The following is a 27,929-nucleotide window of genomic DNA, read 5'->3' on the forward strand; positions in this document are numbered from 1 at the left end:
CTGTTGTCTAAGTAAGTCTAGCATAAGGAAAATCAATCCATTCGAATCTTCTGGTTTGTCATCCTATAAATGATGCTATCATATCCAGGATCCATATTCCAAATGTTGTAAGAGGTGATTATCACAGCCAAGGCCAAGCCAGTCATAATCCACAGTACCAAGTTGAAAACCACCGAATACTCCAAATTATACTTATACGCAAGGTTGTAGGGACTTTGGGTGTTCTACAATGAAGAAAGGAAAACACATCGATAGGAAAGAACTTAAAGCTTTGAAGATCACTCAGATTAAATGCCTATGATTTTAAGTGTCTACGATTTGCTACCTAACAGACACTCGGGATTTCCTGAGTGGAGTAATAGCTGCCTATCTACTTGCGGAGGAGCTAGGAACAGGCAGCTTCCTGGAGAAGACACTGGTACTGGTACTAAAAGAAGAAAGTCCAACTTGGTGAGAATTTTCTGTGGTAACCAATGCAACTGAAGGTTTGCAGATCCCGTGATCCATAAGCCCAGCCTGAACAGAACCATCTCTATGTGAACCAAAAGACACCCACGAAAATATCTCTAACAATGGACAACTGGGGCCTGTTCAGACAGTAGAGCACCGAGCAGGAAGATGACTCAGCACCACTGTTACTTGTGTGTTTGGGGTTTTGAGACAGGGTTTCTCTATTTGTCCCCTGGCTGTGCCGGAACTCGCTCTGTAGACCAGGCTGTAGATCAGGCCTGCCTCTGCCTCAAGTGGTGGATTAAAGATGTGCACCACAACTGCCTGGCTTCCAGTGATGAGTTTTAAAAACAACATTGAACAAAGAACATCTAAGCATACATGCAGTGTGGTTCCATTTGTACCGAATTCAAACCTGGGAAACACGAACCACTGCTTAAGACTTTATAGGCCCAGCATGGTAGTATACATCTTTAACCCAAGCCCTCAGGAGGCAGAGGCAGGAGGATCTCTATGAGTTTGAGGCCAGCCTGGTCTATAATAGTGAGTTCCAGGACAGCCAGAGCTACATAGAGGGGGGGGGATGAGAATATATATACACACATGATTCAATTATAAAGGAAGGAAGGAAGGAAGGAAGGAAGGAAGGAAGGAAGGAAGGAAGGCAGGCAGGCAGGCAGGAAGGCAGGAAGGAAGGAAAGGAGGAAGGAAGGAAGGAAGGAAGGAAAGAAGGAAGGAAGGAAGGAAGGGAGGAAGGAAGGGAGGAAGGAAGGAAATGCTTCACAGGTAGATATCGGGGACAGCGGGGTAAGGGGTAGCTCAGTGCTAGACGGTTGCCTGCAAGGCCAGAATGTCTGGTTTCATCGCCAGCATCATTTTTTTAAAAAGGGTCAAACACAAGAGAAAAAAAATCCCCTCTATACAAGAGAGGGCAGAGGGCTAAGGGGACATGCCAAGGACAAGCATTCTCTCGATACAGTATTATATTTACCCTTCAATTAGATTAAAGATTAGCTACTTAGAGTGGAAAATGTGATGTTGTAGCTGTCTTTTGCTAAAGTGGTACACATCAGGGCCAGTTGGAACACAGAGGGACAAGGTGGGAGACACGAGGACAAGGGCTGTCTGGCAGTTCCTACTGTACACCAGCACCTGCACTCTGCATACCCAGCAGTCAGGCCTGTAATTGTAAGATGCTGCTGCTGCTGCTGCTGTCTTAATCTTCCTGTGCTAAGCAACAAAGCAGAGAAATCCAGAACCCATGTACACTTGGCAGGTGTTCCACAGATCTAAAGTCTTTTTTTTTATTTTTTGACTTATTGAGATGGTTGACTTGCTATTTAGGCCTGCCAGCCTGGATTTAACAATCCTCCTGCCTCCACCTCCAGAATTATGGATTGCAGATGTGTGTTCTCACGCATAGCTTAATTCCTTAAACTCTCACCACAGCTTAAAGTAACAGAAGAGAGAAGAAACAATGGGCCCACCAATATGTGCACTTCCCTGTGGGGAGCTCACAGCTGACACAAAGGACTTCACATCATTACACTCCTCTTTCTTGGATTTATGTACATCTGCTGAGTCAATTCCACTTCATGTGCATTTCGACTGTATATGTATTTATTGCACACTACAATCTAATCCAAGACCATCACGTACTTAAAGCTCACACGGGAGCCTCTTGTTCTGTGAAGCAGAATGCACTAGTAGAGTGACAGTGCTGAAAGCGGGTGCCCAATCACACTGAAATGATGTTCCAGGGAATGTTTCAGACCCAAGTATATACAGTCTTGCTAATCAATTCTGTCTAATCTGTTATGTCCATATGTTATTTGATGTTCTGGGGACCTAATTTTGATGTTTTTGGTCAATTAGCCCTGCCAATGTTTTATACTTTTTGAGTCTGTACTTGGAGGACTAGCTGTAGGAGGCTCACTGCACTGTGCACTGACGGCAAGGACTAGCAGGGGTTTGACATTTACTCTAGCTCGGCACCAGAGAGCTGCCATTGATCTGGGAGCAGATTTTCTGTTAACTTCTCAATTGGAGGCTTCCTAGGAAATATAAATTTAACCCTCAAATCCATATTAAGAAAGCTCTGTGATTAACAAGGCCCCAGGGAATAATCCCTGCTCCTAGTGCATACATAGGCAGACCACTGAATGTCTTTGTTTCCTTTTCCTGCTAGGCAAACAATTCCTGGTAGTTTGCATGTGCTGGGCCCATAGGAAGTGATACAGTTGGATGTGGCCTTGTAGAACACCTGTACCAAGGGTGGGCTTTGAAGCTCCGCCCGATGTGCAAGAGTCACTTTGCTCCTGGCTGCAGTCAGCTCAACATTTAGAACTCTCAGCTCCTCCTACACCACAACTGCCTGGACACTGCCATGTCCCTGCCTTGATGACAATGGACTGAACCTCTGAACTGTAAGCCAGCTCCAATTAAATGTTGTCCTCATGGGGTTGGGGATTTAGCTCAGTGGTAGAGCACTTGCCTAGCAAGCACAAGGCCCTGGGTTCGGTCCCCAGCTCCGGAAAAAAGAAGAAAGAAAAAAAAATGTTGTCCTCATAAGAGCTGCCTTGGTCATGGTGTCTCTTCACAGAAGTAAAACCTTAAACAGGACACTATCACTATCCCCCTTACTGCAGGTGCAGCTGTTTCTGCCACCCTAGCTTTATAAGGAAGCGTTAGTTCAATCTCACAGAGAGCTGATCCATGTCTTGGCACACCCAACTGGCAGAGTGCGAACTACAGGTTCTTTCTCTTTACTTTGTAGGGATGCCTTATTTGAGAGCTGCGCTATGCATTTGAAACTTTATTTTTTTTATCTAGAATTTCTAGAAATTTAGTAGTGGGAATTGAGGTGGAGGAGGACGAGGAGGAAGAGGAGGAGGAGGAAGAAAGAGCTCCAGGTCTTAGCTGTGGTTTTATTTTTTGGTGGTGGAGGGGTAACACAGTCTTGCTATGTAGCCAAACCTGGCCTTCAATTGACACCAAATATTCTGGTGGTTTGAATATGCTTACCCCAGGGAGTAGTACTATTATTTGGTATAGCCTTGTTGAAGGACGTGTGTCCCTCCTCCTAACCACATGGGAGCTAGTCTTCTCCTGTCTGCCTTTGGGTGAAATCATAGAACCCTCAGCTCCTCCAGCCTTATATCTGCCTGGATGCTGCCATGTTCCTGCCTTGATGATAATGGACTGACGCTCTGAACCTGTAAGCCAGCCCCAATTAAATGTTGTCCTTTTTTTATTATTCTTTTTTCGGAGCTGGGGACCGAACCCAGGGGCTTGCGCTTGCTAGGCAAGTGCTCTACCACTGAGCTAAATCCCCAACCCCTAAATGTTGTCCTTTATAAGAATTGCCTTGGGGGCTGGAGAGATGGCTCAGCGGTTAAGAGCACTGACTGCTCTTTCAGAGGTCCTGAGTTCAATTCCCAGCAACCACATGGTGGCTCACAACCATCTGTAATGAGATCTGATGCCCTCTTCTGGTGTGTCTGAAGACAGCTACAGTGTACTTATATATAATAAATAAATAAATCTTTAAAAAAAAAATAAGAATTGCCTTGGTCATGGTGTCTGTTCACAGCAGTGGAACCTAAGACAGGAGTTGGTACCAGGGACTGGGGTATTGCGGTGATAGGTCTGATCATGTACTCATTAGAGGAATGTGGATTTTGGGACTTTGGATTTGGAAAGCAGTGGAATGCTTTAAGTGGGCTTAATGGACTATTCTAACAGAATATGAAAAACTTTGTTGCTGATGGTGATTTGAACTGTAGAATCCATGCTTGAGCTGTTTCAGAGGAAAGGAATTTTAATATGTGGCCAAGACACTATTCTTGTGATATTTTGCCAAAGACTGTGGCTGCTTTTTGCCCTTATCTGAAAAGTCTAACTGAGGCTAATTTAAAGAGATTTATAGTAATTGCATTGACAAAGGAAGTCTCAAAAAAGCCCATCAGAGACTTTGTTCTCTGGGTAAGTCTCCTGAAGAGCACTTGGAACAAGCGTAGCAAGCTTAGAAAGGAAACATAAAATTTACGGTTCAAGTAATAATGAGGCACCAGGAAGTGAAATGGAACTGAATCCTTTGTTCCAGGAGAGAAACAGATTGAGGGAGTGGTGACTGTGGCAAGATCACACCCAGAGAGCAGGAGAAGTGACTGAAGCCCTTTGGAGGAGCCCAGATCATGTGTGGATCCTAGACACTGGAACAAAAAGCACTGAAATTGAAGGAGACCCCAAAATGTTCAAGATGCCAGAGCCGTGGGACCCTGTCAAGGAAAGCTGCTAACAGGGAGTGGAAGCAGCCAATGCATGGTAAGGGAGCTTGTTCCACTCAACAAAGATGAAAACCGGGTTAGAGGTCAGCTTTGACATCAGCCATGGAGATGCAGAGTTTGGAGTTTGCCCAGCTGCTTTCCTGTCTTGCTTTGGGGATTACAGTTAAGTGATTGGGTGAATCTCAGAAGAGACTTTGAACATTGTTGAGACTGCTATAGATTATGGGGACTTTGGAAGTTGGACTAAATGTATATTTTATCATGCTATGGCTAGGCATGGCTAATCCTGGGCTGTCAATTGCAACTGAAGCTCCCCTGTCACCAATGGCCTTCCCTGGTCTCAGTGCCCAGTCTCAGCTGCTGTCCACCACCCTTTTATGCCTTCAAAACCAGTACCACCTGGGAGACTCTTACACATTACCAAGTCCAGCTGCAGCCCAGGTACAGCCTTGGCTCTCTGGAGCACGGCTTCTTTGTGCTTTCAGAAAACACTTCCCAGGAGATTTCACCTCACTGATGCTGGTCTCTTAATTACCACTAATTTCTTAGCTCCTGCTAACCAGCATCAATTTTCCCAGTAGTCCCTTCTATTCTGGACTCTAAAGACTGAGCCACATGGCTGAAGCTGTTGAGTTCTGCTGCTTGCTGGGGCTGGAACATGGCCCCCTTGTTCTATTACATTATCACCAGCTTTCTGTTTTCCAACTCCTTTACTGCCTAAGTTTGGCTGTCCTAGAACTTGTTCTGTACACTCAGAGATCTGCCTGCCTGTCTGTCTCCTAAGCACTGGGATTAAAGGTGTGGTCCACCAAGCCTGGATTTAAGGTCTTCTTCACCTAGAACTTGCTCTGTTCTAGGCTGGCCTTGAACTCAGAGTTTTGCTTGTCTTTCCCTGGGATTAAAGATTTTTACTAAATTGCCTGGAGCTAAACTTAGCTGGGTGGGATCTTGCCCCAAGGTTATTATTCTCTTAACTCATAGAATTCAGCTCCATTTCACTTCCTGATGCCCCTTTAATACTGGAATCATTTATTCTGTAGTTTTCCTTTTTCAACTTGCTCCTTTTCATTAAAACACTCTTCATAAGAGTGAACTTTAGAGTGCTTGCCTAGCAAGCGCAAGGCAAGGCCAGGTTCAGTCCTCTGCTCTTGGGGGTGGGGGTTTGGGGGAAGGGGAGTGAACTTTAGTAACCACACAATAGAATTTACACCAGGCTGTTTTGAAACTTCCTTTTTTAAAGCAATTACTCTAAATCACATCACCTTAGTCTTAGGCAGACTCTTAAGCATGGACAGGCCTATTGCAGCAATACCCCAGTCCCTGGTACCAACTTCTGTCTTAGGGTTTTACTCCTGTGAACAGACACCATGACCAAGGCAACTCTTATAAGGACAACATTTAACTGGGACTGGCTTACAGGTTCAGAGGTTCAGTCCATTGTCATCAAGGCGGGAGCATGGCAGTGTCCAGGCAGGAGGGGCTGAGTGAAGGCTGATCTGAAGGCTGCTAGTGGAAGACTGACTTCTAGACAGCTAGGGTGAGGGTCTTATAGCCCATACTCACAGTGACACACCTACCCTAACAAGGCCACACCTTCTAATAGTGCCACTCTGTAGGCCAAGCATTTAAAACCATCACACATCTGGAAGGCAACAATCGCCACCCGGTCATCTCTAGACTGTCTTAAACCGGTACTGGCTATATATACTCCAACTCTCACACTAATCCTTAAGACTGAGCATGGAGGACCCTGGAAATGGGCCCAAAGGAGCTGGCATACAAACTACTGTGATCTGATGACAGCAAGTGATGTGACCAACCAGAAGTAATGTTTGTTTTTCTTAGACAAAGTCTCATGTAGCCCGGCCCAGGTTAGCTACTAACCTATCCTGTAGGTGAGGACGGCCTAGTCCTTGATCTTCCTGCTTCGACCTCACAAATGTTGGGATTACAGGTGTGAACTGTCAGGCCAGTCTAGTAACATCGGTAGTAGTTTCTTTCCCATTACCGTCAAGTGTGCCGAGGCTTTGTGTGAGACCATGTACCTGACACACATTTTACCATGGGCAGCAAGCTTCTTTCTGACCCTCTATATGACTGGATCTCAAACCTCCCTAATGCTAGAACCCTTTCATACCATTCTTTGTGTTATGGAGGTACTGTACTGTGCTCCTGTTGTGAAGTATAATGCAGATACCTGCGTTTTTCCATGGTCTTAGCCCCCTGTGAAAGAGTCATTCAACAGCCAAAGGGGTCGTGACCCACAGGTTGAGAACTACTGACTGGCTGCTCATTCGACCTTCAAGCAAAGCAAGATGAATCCTGAAATACTGATAAACTCAATTAAAATTATACAGAGGTGTATGCAGAGGGTCCCAGAAACTGAGGAACTAGGTCACAAAAATGTGTTTCTAGAAAAGCAGAATCCACAGGCTGAGAGAGACGTACCACACACTACCACTAACTTCTGATGGTTCCTTAACATTAACTATCTGAAACAGCACTGAGAGGTGTACTTTCCCTCCCAGCTGAACATTTTCTGGGTTTCTTCTGTGTGGGGGCGGGGTTATTGAGACAGGGTCTCATACAGGCCAGGATGACCTCAAGGTCATTATGCAGTCAATTCCTGGGCCTCCTGTCTTTACCTCCTACACCAATCATCCTGAGCTTCAAGATTTCTAATTTCTTAATTCCATTCTATTTATTTTGTGTGTATGTACGTGTGTGGGTCTGGAGGTCTAAGGACAACTTTCAAGAGTCCTTTTGTCTCCTTCTACCACGCAAGTCCTGAGAATCCAACTGAGATTGCCAGGTCTATGGCCCAGATATTTACTCCCTGAGCCATTTTGCTAGAAGCACCAGCTTTTACCCTTTAAAGTAAGCCAATTTCATGCTTTAAAGCAGGATCACCTCTTTAAAGCTTGCTCACCTCTTGTTTCGTCTCAAGGATGGTCCTTGACTTCCTCACCAGGGATGTGTCGAATGATTTGACAGTCACCAACTCTACCACTGCATTCCCACCATAGAGACTGTACATGTCATCTGCAAACTGAAAGTCACTTATTAATATTATGACCAGTGGTGAAATACATACTTTTTTTTACATGTGTATCTTTGGTTAACAAAAATTTTATAAAACTGTCCCTTGGGGAACTGGTTCTAGAACTTTCTACAGACTCTGAACTATATACTCTTTCATGAAATGGCATAGTATTTGCATAGAATCTATGTGCAGCATCCTGTATATCCTAAATCATCTCTAGAATATATATATCACTTAACATTACTGAAATGCTATGTGGCTAGTTGTTATACTATATTGATTAGGGAATCAAAGATAAGAATTATAGATATAAATGTCATATACATGGTATTATTAGCAAATTAACACATACACTATCTTACATACTGATCATTTTTGTGTCTGGACAAATACATACTTGTTAAAATTATTTGTAGCTTTACAAGAAATTACATATTATGCAATATTAATACACATTAGTATCAATATGTTTAAGCTTTAATATACATTATCTTAGATAGGAAAAAGCCTTACAGGCTTGCTTATGTTAAAGTCAGTACAATGTTAAGCCCTAACAGACATTCACACATTTAAGTAGAATTAGGGAGTGAACTTGATGCTGGGGTGATGGCTTTGCACAAAGTATAAATATACTTAACACCTCTGAGGCAGATTTAAAAATGGCTCAAATAGGGTTGGGGATTTGGCTCAGTGGTAGAGCGCTTGCCTAGCAAGCACAAGGCCCTGGGTTCGGTCCCCAGCTCTGGAAAAAAAAATGGCTCAAATAGTATGTTTTAGGTTCTACACATTGTCAGACTCTACAAATGTGCAGTGCCACCACTGCCAGCACTGGAAAAAAGATTCAAACACACTTGTTTTAAAATTGAGGGCTAGTTGATGTTGGTCTTTTGAGGTGTAGCTCTTACCATGTAGCCCAGATATGTCTCAAACTTGTGATCCTTCTGCCTTCACCTCCAAGTGCTGGGATTAGAGACATATGTCGCCATACCTCCCCACATCCACCTCTGACCCTACACATTCTTTACTTGTTATGGTGGTGTTACTGGGATTTGAACTTAGGAGGGCCTCACGCATGCTAGGTAAGCACTTGGACACTGAGCTGTATTCCCACCCCCGCCCCCACCCTGTTCTTAGACATCAGAGTTAGTGAACGTTCAAAGAATCGAGTGATCTTTCAGTTGGACTGAGGGTGAGGCTCAGTGGTGGAGTGGCTGCTTGATTAGATGTGAGAGACCTAGACTTCCATGTTTGCACAGAGGAAAAGAGAAAACAACCAGCAGCATTCCTCAGAAGACCTCTCCATCAAGAAACTACAACGGGAGGTTGGGGATTTAGCTCAGTGGTAGGGTGCTTGCCTAGCAAGTGCAAGGCCCTGGGTTCGGTCCCCAGCTCCAAAAAAAAAAAAAAAAAAAAAAAAAGAAAAGAAACAATGGTTACCCTCTCTTACCAGCAGCGCTGGCATTTACCTTTTGGAGAGCATCAACAAGGATCCGAGAAGCATCCCGGAATTGTTCAGAGTCTTCTCCATAACGCTTCCCAAGCTCATCCAAACCTGCCAGCTCCAGTGAATACAAGTCGGGAGAATGATCCTTGGCGAGATGCTTATGACGAGACAACTTCGAACAAATAGAACAAATGAACAAATGAGATGTCAAATGAGATGTCAACTACAACTAAGTGAAGTATTACACCTGAATATGTTATGCAGCCACAGAACCACCCCAGTGTACTGCAAGGAATTCCTGAACCATCTGTCTTCCTCCTGCAGCCCCTCCCAGACCACCGCACTGGTCCCCAGCACTAAGCTCCTTCAACCAGGCCCTGACACAAAGGTTTGGCAAAGAACTTCAGAAGCCAGCAAACAAGTAAGAAGATCGATTTCAGTCGTGAGAATGGTTTTAAAAACCACTTACTTGCAGATAAATTTTTTTTTCCTTTTTAACTTGGTTAATGCTATGAGTCACCCATAGCAATCTTCCTATTTTTGATGCTCAGCTATGGATAATGGAATTAAGTCCTACTGTCTGACAAGAAATACATGGCCAAATTGCAACTACAGCCAGGGTAGTTTCATTCCCAGGCCTACCTTCTCTGAGGATTTACAGCCTCTCCCAAGGGAAGAAATGCAGAAGAAACAGCTACTAACACTAGACAGACGTCAGTGTTCCCCCACCACCAATAGTTTCTCAGTGTTCGTGCGATCATGAGGCCGGGGCATACTTAAGCTTTTCGACTGGCCTCATTTTCACTTAAAGATTTTTCTAGGAACCAAAACAGACAGGACTTGAAAGTCTGAGAAGTCTACTTACCAAACTTGAAATATCATGCAGCACTTGCAGTTCAGAAAGAAATAGCAGGTCAACCTTCAGAGACCAAAGAATGGACATTGCTTTAAATACACATCAGAGACCTGTTCTTCCATTTGGTGAGTACAACATAGTACCAATACTACTCAAGTAACGTATACTATTTCCCTCCTCTGTAGGCTCACTGTAATTGAAGTGAGGACAGTCACGGGTAGAGAAATGCCTACTGTGTGTAAGGCCCTGGGCTCAAGGCCCAGTATCAGGGAAGCATACACACAGAACAGTATTTCCTACCAAAAAAGGTGGTGGTCACTCTCTAGCATTAGTCTAGTGACCACCACTTGATAACTCTACTTCGAACGAAACCATGACTGAGCATGGAGCCCACTGTGGTTTTCCCTCGGGGGACCGAGGGATCCACATATACTCTTAAGATCCTACCAGTGGACCAGATTACTCACTTGCCTTGAACACTTTCCAAAGCAGAGAATTAAGAATAGTGGTTCTTATACCCTCAATAGCTATAAAGGATAAGAGACAAATGCAGGGATGGCTGGCAGGCATGGTGGTCCATGTCTTTAACCCCAGTACCCAAGGAGAGGCAGGCACATCTTTGTGAATCTGACGTCAGCCCCATCTACACAGTTAGTTCCAGGCCAGCTGGTGCTAAATAGTTAAGTACAAAGAAAAACCCAAACAAACAAAGCGGGAGTATCTCTCTAGTGCAGCATCCTGCATACACACAAAAACTGGGAGCCCATATTAGCAACAGCTGTGAACAATGACATCGAGTCACCAGGTCTTCACAGCTCAACCAAACTCCAAGAAGATTGGTTTGGGGCCTGTCTGGATCAACTGGCAACTCTGGTAGGAGAATGTAAGAGTATTTACTGAATGGCAATTCAGAAAAGGTGTGTTTACTCATGAACACAGTGCCAACAAAAGGAAGAATGTACTCCAGCAGTAATGAGCCCAGTTCTTCATTCTCTACAACTCTGTCTTGCTAAGGTTTCAAGTAGCATATGGAACTGGAACTCAAAAATGACATTTATTTCACTCACTCGACAACTGAACCACTTACTTCATTATTCCTACTCAGAGAATTGAGGGGGAGCGAGTTGAGAACAGAGTTTTCTTGAAACAGGCGATTACGGAGCTGACGCAATGTGACTGAAAGGTCTTCAAATACAGAGTTTGCTTTCCCCACCATATACACTCTCTACAAGAAAAATCCAGAATGCTAGGTTAGCTAGCTGCCTTCTATGGCTTCATTCCAACACACAAACACAGAACATAGCATTTTCATACAATCACTTTTAAAATGTCAATAAATAACACTTCTCTATAAGGATCTTAAAGAAAAACTTAGTTACTTACTTCCTCACTGGGGGCCAACTGCAAAACTACAGGAGTCTCCTCCGAAAATAAGGAGTGAATGGAATTGGCCACACTGTCAAGACTAAAGGGAACTGCCTGAAAAACAAGAGTAAAACTGCAATTATTTTCTGAAACAAAGTGGAAAGAGAAATGATCCAGCTAGTATAAGCAAGCAGCCTCAGGAAGGCTCGCTCACAGGAGGAACAGAGTTTTCTATTATTAGTCTTGATATGTGTGAATTGTGCACATTAAAGGGTTCACCGTGATGTCCAGGCTCCCATGTGTGCTCTGAACACGAGGGTCTTGTCCCCCATCCTTCACTCTCCCGTCGCCCCTCCTTCCCAGGCTCTTTCTTCCCTACTCCCTCTATTATTTTTCAGTTGTCTTTTTTCTTTTTGAATTCTGGTTTCTACAGGAGAGAAAAATGTGTCATACTGACTTTCAGATTCTGGGTTTTTTTTCGCCTAACATTACTGCTTCTTGATCCATTCATTTTTTTCCCCTGCAAATGACATGATTTTTCATGTCTTTATGGTTCCACATAACATTGACCAGGATTTTTTGTGGTAGTTTTTTCATACAATATCCTACCCAACTTTATCTGTTTTGTTTCTCTTTCACAAAAGAACAAAAACAAAAAAACAAAAAACAGAAAAACTCCACACAAACCAAAAATCACACCAGCACTTTGGATGAAAACTTTGAAGGCTCAAATCTTTTCCAAACACAAGAATCTCTTTGAAGGCACAGGAAATTCAAGAGCCTTAGTGGCCTAAGTCTATCTCCCAGTACTTAAATGAAAAATAATTTGCAAATATAAAAGATAGGACACTATTAAACACAAACTAGTTTGGTGATACACACACACACACACACACACACACACACACATATATTTTTTTTTATTTTTATTTTTTGCTTTGTTGAGACATGGCCTCCTATAGCCTGAATTGATCTTGAACTCAGTTCGTAGCTGAGAATGATCTTGAACTTCTGATCCTCTTACCTCCCGCTGCAAGTGCTGGGATCACAAGTATGTACCAGTATGCTCAGCTTTGTGTATTTTACAGAACAATATATTTGGGTTGTAAATTTATCTGTCTGCATTGAAAGAGATAGTTTGAGGAAACCTGAGATACTGAATTTCACCAAAAGAGAAGCAGGCCTCATATAATCTTCTAACAATATTTACTGGTCATCTTTAGACAGAGGTAAGTCCCTTAGATAAGGTATGACGTATACTCCATCTCTGTGTGTCTGTATACCATTTGTGTGCCTGGTTCTGGAGGCCAGGAGAGGGTGTTGGGTCTAGATTACAGAATGGTTGTGAGCTGGCTACCATGTAGGTACTAGGAATCAAAGCCAGGTCCTTTGCAGAAGCAGTCAATGCTTTTAATTACCGAGCCATTTCTCTAGCCCCTTGAATTTATTAAACTGTGACCTGCGTACAACACAGTACACAAACCCTGCAGTTAGGAAATTCAACTGTATTTACAAATGGGTGCCCTTTCCTAACACAACTAGATTAAGACAAGAACACCAGCAGTGCCCTCAAAGCTGTCCACTTCTACCCTCAGTGGTGACAAACTTTGGACTTCTATGCTATGCTGGGTTGTTTTGTTCTACATTATTTTAAAAATAATAGATTACAAAAAATTTTGCTCTCAAAAAATATTATAGTTCTGATATTACAGTATTAAAATAACAAGAGGCTAGAACAAAAGCCCTGTCTGCTCTTTCATTTTTTTCCGGAGCTGGGGACCGAACCCAGGGCCTTGCGCTTCCTAGGCAAGCGCTCTACCGCTGAGCTAAATCCCCAGCCCCTCTGTCTACTCTTTCAAACAGAAGACTCAGGTTTGGTTCCCAGAATCCACATGATGGCTTAAAACCTTCTATAATTCAAGTTCTAGAGGATCTGATGCCCTCCTTTGGCCTCCACAGGCCCCAGGCATGCACATACTTGCAGACGATATGCTCAAACACAAAGGGTTTTGTTTGTGTGTTTTTGTTTTTCGAGACAGTTTCTCTGTGTAACAATTGGGGCTGTCCTGAAACTCACTCTGTAGACTGGGTTGTCCCTGAACCACAGGATCTGCTGGCCTCTGCCTCCTGAGTGCTGGGATTAAAGGGTGCATTACCATCGCCTAGTTACAAAAGATTTTTTTTTTGGTTCTTTTTTTTCCAGAGCTGGGGACCGAACCCAGGGCCTTGCGCTTCCTAGGCAAGCACTCTGCCACTGAGCTAAATCCCCAACCCCTACAAAAGATTTTTTTAAGCAGTAGTTTGGTTGTTTATTTTTTTCAAATAAGCAGTAGCTCAAACTGGCATCAAACTTTTTATGCAGCTTCATTACATAGCCTCAAACTTGTGAACCCCCTGCCTCCACTTCACAAGTGTCTGAATTACACTGTACCCGGTGTGTTTCTGCTTTACTGGAGAAACTCTCCAGTACTTCCATTGCTACGTAAAGGCTACTGTGTACAAGCAGCAAATGAATGCCGATGTGGTACAGGCAGAAGTGAATTAAGCAGAGAAACTCTACTGACAAAATACCAGTGTCCAAATGAAGCTGACCGACTTCAGAATTTTATGACTGGAACAGACATGATGCTTTTCTCTTACTCAAGATGCATATTAAATCTTCCCAAACGTCTAAAATGAGGTCACAAGAATGAGAGGGGGAAGAGTAACCAAGCTTGCAAAAACATGTCACCAGCCTGTGCAAGTGCCTGCCTTCTGTGAACACCTCCTCAGGCTTGGGTGGAAACACCTACGACACTAACTTGCCTGCCTCATTCACCCATGGAGCAGCACCTGGGTTAGGAAAGTTAAAGGCTGAAGGGTACAGACCAGTAATCAACCTGGAGAAGCCAATGAGGTAAATACCAGATTTGAGAGGAAAAGAAATAATTATATAGTCTATATAGTAATTATATAGACTCCTAAGCTGAAAGGGTAAAAAAGCCATGGTGATTAGAACATAGTAACTTTTCCCACACTCTTTTACAGAGCTTTGCCTGTTTGTCCGAGAATTTCTTCATCAGGATCACTTGAAACTATAACAGCTGACAAAAGGAAGCCTCACCAAGTAGAATTCAAAGTTCATTTCCCCCTTTAGATTGTGCGTGTATTGTTGCCTAGGCCTTCTATCTCTTTCCCCATTTTCTTCCAAGATAATCAGAAATAGCTAATCAAGTTCAATCAATAAAGTGAGCTCTCGTCATAGCTTCTTCCCATGTGAAGTGAGGCTATTCTACTTCAAAATGTTTAGTTTGGATAGGGCTCAGAGTGCTTGTTACACATGAATCCCTGGGTTCAACTCCTAGCACCACATATACTGGTGCTGCATGCCTTGGTAACACAGAGTTCAAGGCCAACATGGGCTACATGAGACTCTGTCTCAAAAATCAAATTTGGGGTTCTATGCTAATAAACTTTAAATGGTGCTCTGGAATTTATATATTTGTGCATAAGTGAAACAGATATGCATTAATAAAATACATGGTGATTTTCACAGTAATCACATAATACATTACAGAAATTGTCCTGGCGAATCTGCCTTTTCATCGCCATCTTTCTGAATAAAGCATTGTCAGGATTATGTCTTGATTTTCTGGTGTAGGCACCATCCATTACCAATATGAAGAGTTAGCTTCCCTGTATCACGGAGCACAGCCTGCTCTCTGCCCCATCCACCCACCCGCTCCAGAGAATGCTGGAGTCTGCATTAAAGCAGGGAGCATTCACTCATTCTGAGGACCGTGGGATTCCATTATTCTGCTGCCTAGCTTTATACTAGATGTCATACTCTATACTTCTGGTCTTGCTCTTCTGGTTTACAAGAGAAATGATGAGATTTCTATTTTGGGTGGCAAAAATACTTAAAATCTAACAGACAATTTTAAAATGTACAATATATTTATGCTGGTTGTGTTCTGTCAATTTGATACAATCTAGTGTCATCTGGGAAGAGAGAACTTCAATTGAGAAAAATGCCACCATCAGATTGGCCTATAGGCATGTCTGTGGGGGCATTTTCTTGATTAATGCTTCATAGGAGAGGGCCCAAGTCCAGCGCACTGTAGTAGCACCCTTGGGCAGGTGAGCTTGGGTTGAGAAAAAACAAGCTGAGCAGCCATGGAAAGCCAGCTAGGAAGCAGTGCTCCTCCATGGCCTCTGCTTCAGTTCCTGCCTTGAGGTTCCTTCCCTGAGTTCTTGCCCTGATCTCACTCCATGATGGATTGTGAGCTACAAGCTGACACAAACCCGCTCCTTTCCAAGTTGCTTTTGCTCGTGGTGTTTATCACAGCGAGAGGAAAGAAACCAAGGCAGTAGTTTGTTTATTACAATCCCCGTCATTCTGTGTATCACCCCACTGACACATGCTCCAGTAGTGCTGCTTCTTGGGATATACCTAAAGGTTCACTATTTTATTAAAATTTTATGCAGATGTGTGGGCCTACGTGTATGTACATGTAATGTGTAGCCTGACAAAGCCAGAAGAGGGTATAGGATGATCTGGAACTGGAGTCAGAGGCTGTTGTGAGTGGCTTGATATGAGAGCTGGGAGAGTCCAGCTGTTGGCAGGAGCAGCAAATGCTCTTAAGCCCTGAGCCATCGCTCTTGCCCATTAGGCACTTATAGAAAGGTAGGAGAGACCACGATGCTGAGGAATCCTACTATGCTCCCAGGTTCACTGCAGCACTAGATAAGAAAGCAAACAACGTGTCCTTTTTTAAAAAGGTTGGATAAAGAAAATGCCCTGGGCTGGCTGTAGGTCAAAGGTATGTACAGTCTTGCCTGGTGTACAAGCCATCCTAGGCTCTACCCCATGATGGGGGTAGGGAAGAAGAAAATGGAACATATACACACAACAGAGATACCATTTACCCTTCAAAGGGCCACAGGGCAGGATGGGGGCGGGCTGTGGAGACTTATCTTTTTGACAAGATGGGTGAGAATATTATGCCAACTGAACTAATCCTGGTGTTGAGCAAATACCATGATCTCACTGATGTGTAGGATCTAAAGAAGTTGATTTCATAGAACTCAGGAGTAGGATGTGTGGTCAGGACTGGGTGGGAAGTGGACAGGGAAAGGGTATGACCCAAATTCATGGATTTTGGATGTCTTTGAGACAGGGTCTTATGCCACCCACGCTGCCTCAAACTCACTACATAGCCCAGAGCGGCCTCAAATTGTAGTACTCCTCCTGCCTTAGCTTCCCAAGAGTTATGATCACACAGACATCAGTTCTTTATTGTGTTCAGATTTGCCTTGTGGTCTAGATCATGGCTGTGTGTGTGTGTGTGTGTGTGTGTGTGTGTGTGTGTGTGTGTGTGTGTGTGTGTGGGTGGCTGGGAATTGGACCTAGCGCTTCATGCACACTAGGTAAGTTCTCCACACCTGCGCTATGAATAGATTTGCAGCCCACATAGTGTGTTTCTGTAAGCATGCCGCATGTACTTGTAAATACAATCACAGCAGAGTCTGAAAAGGAATTTTCCCAAAGTGAGCATCAACACAGATCAGTCTTACAACGTAATGTAATTAGAAATTAAAACAGTAATTATTGAAAAAGAGCTCATACATTTGTCAATAAAAATATTTGTAACAAATGAGTTAAGGAATCACAATCTACAGTAAAATTAAAATATAAACAAAAATACCACCCGTCACAAATGTCTTGCCCTTGCTTTATAGTACATTCTGCCCTCTAAGTTGCAGCCTTGATGCCTGTGTCTTGTTGCTGGCATCTTTGCAGTGCTTGGAATGGGACCTAGGACCTTGCTTATACTTGGCTACACATCCCACTACATCTTCAATCTTAATGCATTTACAAGTTTCTTTGGGATTGACCTGTTAACTGTTGGTCTAGGGGAGCAAACAGCTTACTACACCTGTTTTCTGATTCAAGTTGTAAATTCAACTCACCTTCATTTTTCTTTTCTTTTTTTTGAACCAGGGTTTCCCTGTGTAACAGAGCCCTGGCTGTCTTGGAACTCACTCTGTAGACCAGGCTGGACTTGAACTCTGCCTGCCTCTGTCTCCCAAGTGCTGGGATTAAAAATGTGTGTCTCCATGTTCAGTTCACCTTCAATTTTCAATCACAGGAGCCCTGATTGTAGAAATGCCCCCGAAGTGTAGATTATCTGAATTTGGAAGGAAGCTCTCTATAACTATAATTCTGATGTTTTTCACGTGATTCTTGGGGCCTCGCAACCCAGAATAGCAAGCCAGACCTTCTGAGGCAGCTGGAGTTTTACTAGTCTTCTTCCCAAGAACAAATGGGATCATTTTATTGTCCCTAGCCTTCTGCAGGAAAGACAATTTCAGTGTCAACTGCTGTTCATGGTACCTTCCTCTTCGGCACCCTGTCGGAAGTGCCACTGGAGTGACCTTGCAGAGCATCAATTTTGTGCCCTTCTGAGCTTGCTCCCGCTGCGTTTGCTTTAAAGATATAAGCTCTCGGCTTCCTGCTCAGTCACCATACCTCCACCCCACCATCATAACTATTATCCCCCGAACCGTAAGCCCCAAAGCCCTTCGATAAGTTGCCTTGGTCACAGCAGTCTATAACAGCAGTGGAAAAGGAACAGGAGGCGGTACCTCTTAACTCAGACCTCTCCCCCATAGAGCATGACCACGTTCTAGTAAATTTACAACCGCCATGTAATTTTTTTGTCAAAAGGAACTACTTTCAAAAGAATTTCAAAAGTAGTTGTGTTTTTAAAGAGGTATGTGTTTAGACTATAATTCACTTTTTAAATAAGAAAACAAGCAAGCTGATAAAGGCAGTTCAAAGAAAGATACAGAGATTGAAATTACATATGCACACACAAACAGGCAAATTCAATGGAGATACTGCAACGAGCCTGCATAGGTAATACTGAGGTAATATTTAACAGAGTAAGACTAATCTTGGGGGCTATTTACAGAGATCATTTGCATTCATGTCAATTGACAGAGAAAGTCCCCAGCGCACCAAGTTTATGTAAGAAATACTCACATTCTCCAAAGGGTAAGAGATGACGCTGCCTGTGGGGAGAGCCAGTTTATCTACCCCCTTCACTGTCACCATAATGGTAGCCCGGGGCCGGTGGAATAGGTTGCCCACAGCAAGCCCTGGCCAAGACAGGTCCTAAAAATTGAAATGCACAAAACAGTTCTTAATTCTCAAATATGGAAACTATCTCCCCAGTAACACCTAATAACCAGAGTGAAGGGGTCCTGGGATGGCACTGGCTAGGGACACTAGGCTCAAAGGTGACATAGGCATCTTATTGAAGCAACAGCTACAGTCTCCTAAGGAGGGCCATGGATACCTGCCTTCTTTATGTTCTTAAAATTGTACTTATCAGAAAGTTCCCTCACAACTTTTGTGTAAAAAGCTAAACAAAACTCACGTGCTTTGCATGTTTCTAGCCGGTGAACTGTTATTTTCTTCCCCTGAAACATTTTTCCTTTATGCACAGCATTGCTTTTACCTTGTAGAAACAGCAAGAACTGTCAAAATGTTCTCTCTCCACTAAGCACTTTATACACAAAATGCCTTTAACAGTGACTCATGTTGCTTTAGTAATAATTACTTCTGAGGCTTACTGGACAGCCATTTATAGTCAAATTTAAGCTTGCAGAGAACTAGGTACAAATCTCATCCTTCAGTGTAAACAACCGATCCTGCTCACGCAGGCTGTCCAAAGAAACCAGAGCTTGTGGGCTGTACCCTAGCCCAACTGCCAAGTAGTGCCCAAGCAGAGCTGGGAGTTGACTGATGATGTCAGCAGCCAACTTATAAAGTAGCAAGAGGCTATAAAAGCAAGACAGAGCAAGTGGATCCCCTCCTCCTAAGTTCTGAGTTTCAGGCCTCTTGGACCGAATGGGTCCAGGCCCCTCTACTATAGTTCTATTAGTGGCCAGGGACTGCCACAGGTCACAGCTTCATTTTAGGAAAACACAGCCCTGGCTACATTCTCTAACTTCAGATGAGGTGTGTAGGCATTTTAGCATTTGTAGCAAATTGACTGTACTGCAAAACAAAAGACACAGCCTATTAATAGCAACACACCTGTAATATGTAAATTACATGTAATTCAACATAAAAATACACTTAAATTGCTAGATGGATACATCTACACATATAAAGGTTGTCACACTGATGAACACAGGTTTATTGACAATGATGCATAAAGACTTGGTTTTAGAAGCACTTACTTAATATCACCCCAAATACTGATGGCCCTTTAAGGTTTTGTAATAGCAAATGTACCTGTGTTTGTTCTCCTTGACTATAGGAAGAAATTAATAAAAAATGTTTTAAAAGCAGTTACTACTTATTTTTAAGTGCACATACTTCCTTCACAGAGAAGCCCATGGACAGTGCAGCTACATCTGGGATTCGATCTCCTGGTATAGGCCAATTTCCATTTCGGAAAACAACAGACCCTGGCGATCTTAATATGCTAAATTCATTCGCTAAAGCACCTAAGGAGAAAAGAGATTGGTAAATGAATGATCATCATTATATATCTTTTGCATCTACCTTGAAGTTTATTAACATGATACGTTTCCCCATTCTTCACTGGCTGAACATGCTAAATTATATTTGGACAAAATACTGAATCATAAATCTGGAGAAATCTAGGGTGGGATTGCAGAGCTAGCACGCAAGTCTTCACAGTGTAGGCACACGAGCTACTGCAGATTTCAAAACAGCCCAGTCCCAGATTAGAGCTATGCTCCAAGACCCATCAGCAATTTATCCCCCAAAGCATCAGCTAAGAAGTACATATACTGTGCTGTAACAGGGTACCTAAGGAACTATGCCAGGGAATATTCTTTCAAAATTGAAATCAGCAAATATCAACTATGCATAACGAGTTTCGTTATGGTATATTTATAATGCTGTAATGAATTCTGATCATATTCGCCCATTATTCTCTCTTGCCACCTCCTTTCCCATGGACCCCCTTCCTTCCTCGTCCTAACTAACCCTCTATTTTCATGTCTTTTGGTGGGAGGGGGGTAGTGAACCAGAGTTTGATAAGGCCCAAACACAGTATCACACAGTATCACGGGTAAAGTATTATTTACAAGTGTATGGGTTCCTTATCAGTGGCTACACCAAGAAAACACACCTCCCCCACAAACATTCACTGCCTATAGCTCTTCAGGGATGAGTAGGGGCTTCACAAGACTCCCTCCCCCAGCTACTGCTAACGGCCTATAAATCCTCAGGGAAGGGTGAGGCTTCAGGAGCCCTTCATAGTATATGCAGGGTGTTGATGCGCCCAATCTTGTGCATCTAATTACAGCTGCTGTGGCTTTAAGAGTGCCACGGCACGCTTGGAAGACAGTGTTCTACCGCAGCCTCTCTTCAGGCTCTTACATTATTTTTATGTATTTATTTTACATGTAAGAGCATTTGCCTGCGTGTACCTCTATGTACCATGTGTACCATGTGTGGGGGCCTGGTGCCCCCAAAGACCAATAGAGGGTACTGGATACCCTAGAACTGGAGTTTCAGATGGCTGTGAACCACCATGTAGGTGCAGGGAACTGAACACAGGTCCTCTGGAAGAGCAGTGAGTGCTCTTAACTGCCGAGTTCCTCTCCAGCCCCAGGCTCTTACATGCTTTCTGCCTTTGCCATAATGTTCCCTGAGCCTTGGAAGACTGAAAGAGGTTCCTTCTAATGCTATAGATACCCGCCTACAGATGGCCCTTAACAGGGGAGCGTGGCAGTTTAGCAAAAATTAGACATCAGTGGCAGTTCTCTGGACTTTAAAAAACCAAAAGGGTCTTTGTTGTTGTTGTTCTTTCTGGTACAAAAGGGAAGAAAACCTGAGGTCTATGCCACCAGACCTCCTCTCTAGAACATGCAACATCACGATGTTCCTATTTTACTACTAGTCTGGTGGGCCAGTGCATCCTCACGGGTTAGTACACATCTTCAGATACAGGGTGTTTCCTTATGCTGCCACGTAGGCAACTGAGGGGAATGAGGACTGTCAAGGATGCGTGTCCATGTGTGCACAGGTGTTACTTCAGCCTTCAGAAGTCAAAGTCCATGAATAGTGTTTTCAGTTGACACACCAGGATGGTGAGAAAACGTACCCCGCAATCACTAATCAAAGTGTACAGTGTCTACAGCTAAAAAGTGAAGGACGACAAGCAGAGGGACTGATTTAAAGCCCCCCTCTAAGGATGGACTATGGGACCCGTTCACCCATGTTCAGGGGCTTTGTGTGTTCACTATACTGGAGATGGTCTCCAAGGCTTGAAGCATGCTATAGCTAGCACCCTACCCCTGAACTACAACCCCAGAATACAAGTAGCTAATAGAGACTTTTGGGTTCCTGTGAAAAGAATGAGTTCCAAGTCTAAAGCCAATCTTGGCCAGGCCTTCTATGGGAAAATAAGGCTTTGGTAAGGTATCAATGTTATCCCCTTGACCTCAAGAAAGAAATGCTTAAGCCCATGCTATGTGAATGACGCAGGAAGCAACAACAGCCAATGTTTTAGTTTTGCAGTATTGACAGTAAATACAAGGCCTCAGGCTGGTACAAATACAGTAGGGCCAGTTAGGAGTTTCAGTTCAGCCCAGGGTCAGAGCAACAATTTCTAAACTTTTAGCTGAAGGCAAATTTAAAAAAAATTACCAGAATGGAATGGTCATCTGTAGGCAACAGAAATCTTGGTTTATTACCCAGTAGAACTGTACAGCGCCTCCAGGGCAAAACTCACAATGTAATCCCTCAGGCATAGTTTGTGAAGGCTGGGGAAAACAGGCAAGGAACCTATACTTTCCAAGCACAGACACATTTCAGGAACGTCTCTGGACACGGAGCTAGCTTTACTCTGAGATGTGGCCCCATACCCTCAAACCCCATGAGACGGCATGATGAAACTGCCTCACCTCTGTGGTTCCCTTCAACCACAGCTGCACAACACTCCTTTAGCAGCCCACTGCTCAGAAACCCTTTGTCAGGGTCCTAAGAAGGGTGACATCGTCTAAGCTTCTGCACATTACAGGCATCACACCTCAGGGATACCTGGCAGAAAGCCAGCTGTCCCTTACCCAAATGTTACCAGTGGCAGGGGGAGTACCACCTCAACTTACAAACACTGTTTGCCAGGTCAGCTCCACTGCCCCGGCATTCTAGTTCTTTGGGAACCTTTTCCTTGTCCTGAACTGAAGTAGGCTTCCACCCCTCCAGTCAGTCTCCAGATAACCTGTGCCCAGCTTCATGGAGAAAGCGTACAGACTCTAGGCCACCCACTTGCTCTCCTCACCTAAAGTCCCTAGCCACAGCCCTTCACCCTCTAGTCACGAGAATACCTTGTCTAACACAATCTTCTCTTTGGCTTTCTTACAGACTTCCATTCTGTCTGAGGAATTATTCACTTGGCATTTACTGACCCACTTTTGAGACATATGACAGAGCAAGAGAAAAGTGACTACATGGAAGCAGGCAGGGATTTCAGTGTGTCCTGTTCATACAGTCCCAGAGCTGAGAACAGCAGCTGACACACACTGCCGCAGATGTTTGCTGGGTTGATGAACAAATGAAGTCACACCCGGAACTACCAAATTTCCCCTCTCATCAGCACAAAGCCAAGTCCTATGTGCTGCCTAAACTTAGAACCACTAAAACCCCCTACAAGTGTCTTGTCAAAACAAAAGCTGTCTCAAAATGCTTCCCTTCGGGGGAAGAACCCTGGGACTGACTGTATAGTCCAGTCCTTTGCTTTCCTACTTTATCTTGTGCTGCCTGCCTTGTCCCCCCCAGTCTCTGCCTACACCCTGAAACAGTACACCGAACCCTGAAACCCCATTCTCCGCCCTTAATTGCCTCACTTCCCCACACCCGACACTGAGTCCCTCTTTGAAACCCCACCTAGGCCTTCATGAAGACGAGGCCCCCTGTTTTCTTTCCAATTCCTCTGACTGTTGCGTTTTCCTGCTCCACCCTTTAAAGCTATGGTGCTGGGCTTTCAATATCAGTTCTGTCTGCCTGTTTTTGTAATACATATGATACGTGTATGTCCAATCATTGATTACAAATCTATACCGTATTATAAAGCACACTCAAAACATTTTGACCTCCAGTGTTCTTCCCAATGTAATCATGATATAAACCCAAGTTTTAAAAATCTGACCATTCTTATTTAAAATAAAAGGATTAAAAATCCCCACATACATGGAAATTCTAGTACGTACTCCCAGCACTCAACTGAATCATGAGGCATACTCTCTTATTTGAAAGAGCCGAGGTCTACATCACACTCCCTGACTGAGCACACCTATCCCTAAGGGGTAAAACACCCAACAATAGCCAGCTCCTAGGTTTTTATTCCCGGTTTAGCTTTTCCCCAGCCTTAGGCCTACACACAATACTGACATTTCTTTGTAAGTCTTACTACCCCCTCAAACTCAACAGTTGGTTTGAATCTGGACTCACTAGCTTTCCAAAGACTTCTGTAGGCTCTCCTCCATTTAGTTGCTCGAATACTTCCTCTTTAAGCCTTTCTGCCATACCACAGCCAATCACCCAGTGCTTTCAGCTACTCTCTTTCTTATTATTTCCTGACCCCCCCCACACACACACACTACTACCACCATGCCCATCCCATACCAGGTTTGCTGCAGCTGGCTGCCTATGACCTTGTCAGCCTGCCCTCAGCTCCATATTTCCAAAATACAAATCCATTTATTCACCCCTCAGCTTAAATGCCTGTGCTCACTACCTAGAGTCTTGTTGGGGGAAAACCAAAATATCCCCTGGCTATCTCACTGACCTGACTTCTGAGATTCCAGCAACGCCGCTCCTCAGCTCTCACTACCCTGTGCTTACATGCACATACTGTTCTGCTTGGATTCCCCCACCTCAGCCTTCCACACCTGGGGAACATTCCTTGGGCCTCCGCCAGGCTGTGTCTAAGAGGAGCTAGCGTCTCTTCCTCAGAGACTCCACTGTCTTGTGCAGCAAGCTTCTAAGAATGACGGAATGGAACCAATCAACTTTAAGAAGGACTAGGGGCTGCTTCTGTCCTTTCAGATATCAGAGACCAAAATGAACTCCTTCCTCCTTTACAGAGTCTCTACAGATACCATGGGTTAACTCTTGGTCCTTTTCCTCCAGGCTAAATATCAGAAGTTTTTCAAATATGCCTCAGAACATGGTATTCATAGCCCAGGTTCCCTAGTTCTTTCTAGTTCCCTAACACTGTTTCAAAGTAAACAGTGAAATCTGAGCTCTTAAAGATGTTTTCCACCAAATCACACTTAGTCATTGTGGAAAATAACACTGTACCCTCACCTGACAAGAGCCAGCAGCTCAGAAGCTCAGGCTGTTGTATGAACTAAACCATTTTAGCAAGGATAGCATTTCCAAACCACATAGAGAAATAATTATTTTACCTTAGACAAAAAAACAAACCTCACGGACTCAAAATGTCATAGAGCTGAACACAGTGGTGCTCAGAAGGCAGAGACAGGCGGGTCTCTCTGAGGTCAGAGCCAGCTAGGACTTAATAAGATGTCAGATAGGATATTAAAACAGGGAATTCAACAGATGTCCAGCTAAACTACAGTGTCAATGGAAAGGTTTTGTTTTTAACTTTTAAACCCAGTTAAAACAAAAGAATTATCCCAAAGTGTGTGTGTGTGTGTGTGTGTGTGTGTGTGTGTGTGTGTGTGTGTGTGTTACGTACATACACATGGATGTACATGCAAGCATGTGGAGTCGGAGGTCAACCTCCAGTGTCTTTCCTCAGGAACTGTCCACCCTATCTCTCATTGGGAAACGAAGCTCATCTATTAGACTACAATGGCCAGCAAAGAACTTGTACAGATGCACCCGTCTCTACCTCCCCAGCCCAGAGTCTAAGCCTGCACGGCTATACCTAGTTATTTATATGGGTGCTGGGGTTCAAAGTCGTGTCATCATGCTTTTGTGACCAGCACTTACCAAGTACCTTGAAAAATCCCCAAAGTATCTTGATTAAATCAGAATGGCCTTTCCAGAGCCAACAACAACAATGAAAAAGACCCTAACACTTTGGAGGCCTGAATTTATATTATATGTAACTATTAACACAGAGGGCTGGGCACCTCCAGGGCAGAGAAGAGCTTTGGTGTTCAAAACCATCACTAGGTCTTTTTCACTTCAACTGCTATCCCAAAAGTAGGGCCTCTCAGCATCTCAGGCAGCATGGGCACTAGGTATCCCCTTGACACAAAGCACCCATTCCTCCAAGTTTTTCTCCACTTGAAGTTTTTCTTGAGACAGAGTTTCTCTGTGTAGTCCTGGCTGTCCTGGGACTCACTCTGTAGACCAGGCTAGCCTTAAACTCAGAAATCCACGTGCCTCTGCCTCCAGGGTGCTGGGATTAAAAGTATGCGCCGCCATGCCTGGCTTCACTTGACTTCTTGTATCCTATTGTCTGCAACCCCAGTCTCTGTCCCACTATTTTCATGTTGCCACAGAGCATTCCCTGTGCCATACACGTATAGTGGAAAGACATCCTCTACTTGGAAGTCATCTGATCTGCCTTCAAATCCAGCTTTGATACATATTAACCTTGTCATGCCGCCCTTGATTTATATTCTGCAAAATGAGGAGACTTTCTTCAAAGGATTACTGTAAAATGAAATGCATTACTACATGATACTCAAGCCACAGGCCAAATATAAGCTCATTACCACTCTTCTTATTCCACGTTGGAGAACATAGGTTCCACTCAGAAAGCTACCATTTATTTGACATGTGACTCTAAAAGCATGACTCATACCCTACCCTCCCTTTAAATTGGGAACTGAAATCAATATTAAGAAACTGTCTGCGTTAATCTTAAGACATAATCATTATATATATATTAAAAAAAAAAAAACACGAAGACTCAACTCCGCATCCTGATCTGTATATACACGAGGGAGGTAAGGTTTCATCCGCTGTTAATAACAACCATTAGAAATGAAGGTGGAAAAAAGACGGCAGCAGGCGGCAGCTAAATCGTTAGTTAACCTTCCCTTCTTGGTAGTGGATCGTGGCTGAACGCTGTATTGAGAAATGCAAACCCTTCCTCCAAAGGGCCTCGAACAGGGAAGGAGTGATCCGGCAAATTGGGAGACAGGGTTCCAACCAGCGACGCGCATTTCCCCGAAAGGCTGATGCCAGCTCCAGAGTCCCCAAGGTGGCCCTGCCCGGCTCCAGAGACCACAAGGCCGCTCCGCCCGAGCCAGATCAAGGTCCAGAACCCCAAAGAGGGCGCCAAACCCAGACCGCCCCCACTGCGGCCCCCGCCAGCAGCCGCTCCCGCCCAGGGTCCCCGCGCCCCCTAGCCTCTCGCAGTGCTTCCTGGCTACTCACTCGACACCAGAGAAGAGAGGAGAACGACAAGCACAGCCATGGTGCCACGGCTGCTAAAGCGGAGATGAGCCACACGAAAAGGGACGCCGGGACTCGAGCGAGCACCGCAGTCAGACCGAGTGACGCGCTCCCGAAGGTTCCGATCCCCAAGTCCCTCCCCTTTAGACTCTCCAAGACAAGGTCTCGGCCAATCGCCAACTACGCCGCTACAGGAGAGAGACGTAGCCTGGGTGACGTTCGCAATTGGGGCGGGGACTAACGTGATGAGTGGCATGCTCTGCCAATAGGAGTCAAAGGTTTTAAGAGCAGGGCGGTTCTGTGCTGCCGGCCCACAATGACCGGTCACGAGATGAAGGGTAGGGCCGGCGGTTAGAGCAGGTACCCCCCTTCGGTTGCAGGTTCTCGAAAGCCCACAGTGAAGCTTACTCCCAGGTGTGGATCCTTTTTCCAACCTTCGGTGACGATTTTCAACATGGGCATCAGTCTTTCCCGATCTTGCACCTCCCTCCCGCTGCGACTGACAGCTGTGGAAAGCGCTGGGCTAGCTCAGGTTTTGCTCTCCGGAGTACACAGACATTGAGTACCTGCGGAAAGGAAGCCTGGCGCCTGGGGGAACCCCTGCCCGCCTAGTAGACGTGCTACTTAAAATATAGGGCTCCCGCTTGAATCTGAGTTCTAAAGAGTAATTTTTAGTGTCTGAAATATTTATTTTATTTATTTTTATATATACGAAGTATCCATTGTCTGAGGGTCAAATATAACTGGGTATCCTGTTTTTCGATTTACTGTATTGAACAACCCTGCTTCCAAATACTACATACGCAAGGAGTGATCCGATAGAATATTATTTCATTCGATCCTCCCTTGGTTTCTAATCCGATTCAGGGAGGCTATGTGATGGCTAGACACACTAATTAGACCAAAATCACCCCTTGGCTCATAGGCTCTTACCTATGATGTGAGGCAAAAAGTGGGCACATAATCTGTGGTTAGAAAACAACTCCCCAGCTGATGACCTTGAAAGATGAATATGATTTTAATATGTAAGTGGAGGATGTGAAAAGATCCAGGTAAGGAAAAAGGGTAGCGTA

General features: G+C 44.2%; 1 protein-coding gene across 1 annotated transcript; it reads right to left on the bottom strand.

Moving 5' to 3' along the window:
- On the bottom strand, positions 1-26,963 carry Atp6ap2 (ATPase H+ transporting accessory protein 2). Its single transcript, NM_001007091.1, has 9 exons — positions 26,839-26,963; positions 19,819-19,949; positions 18,475-18,606; positions 11,466-11,561; positions 11,170-11,307; positions 10,092-10,145; positions 9,249-9,398; positions 7,669-7,788; positions 1-224 (listed from the first exon to the last, which is right to left on the bottom strand). Exons 1-9 carry the CDS (start codon positions 26,876-26,878, stop codon positions 33-35), a joined length of 1,053 nt encoding a protein of 350 aa, NP_001007092.1. The 5' UTR covers positions 26,879-26,963; the 3' UTR covers positions 1-32.
- Positions 26,964-27,929: the final 966 nt, after the last annotated feature.

This window comes from Rattus norvegicus, chromosome X (assembly GCF_036323735.1).
Source record: "Rattus norvegicus strain BN/NHsdMcwi chromosome X, GRCr8, whole genome shotgun sequence".
Taxonomy (NCBI): Eukaryota; Metazoa; Chordata; class Mammalia; order Rodentia; family Muridae; genus Rattus; species Rattus norvegicus.

What these genes read in the sequence shown, in the direction of transcription:
- Atp6ap2 (NM_001007091.1), bottom strand. Translation starts at nt 26,878, where the DNA reads ATGGCTGTGCTTGTCGTTCTCCTCTCTTCTCTGGTGTCGA. An exon ending in AGTTGGCCCCCAGTGAGGAA is followed by an intron (nt 11,308 to 11,465) that starts GTAAGTAACTAA and finishes TTTTTCTTGTAG; the next exon opens with AGAGTGTATATGGTGGGGAA. An exon ending in TCCTTGAGACGAAACAAGAG is followed by an intron (nt 225 to 7,668) that starts GTGAGCAAGCTT and finishes TCTTCATTGTAG; the next exon opens with AACACCCAAAGTCCCTACAA.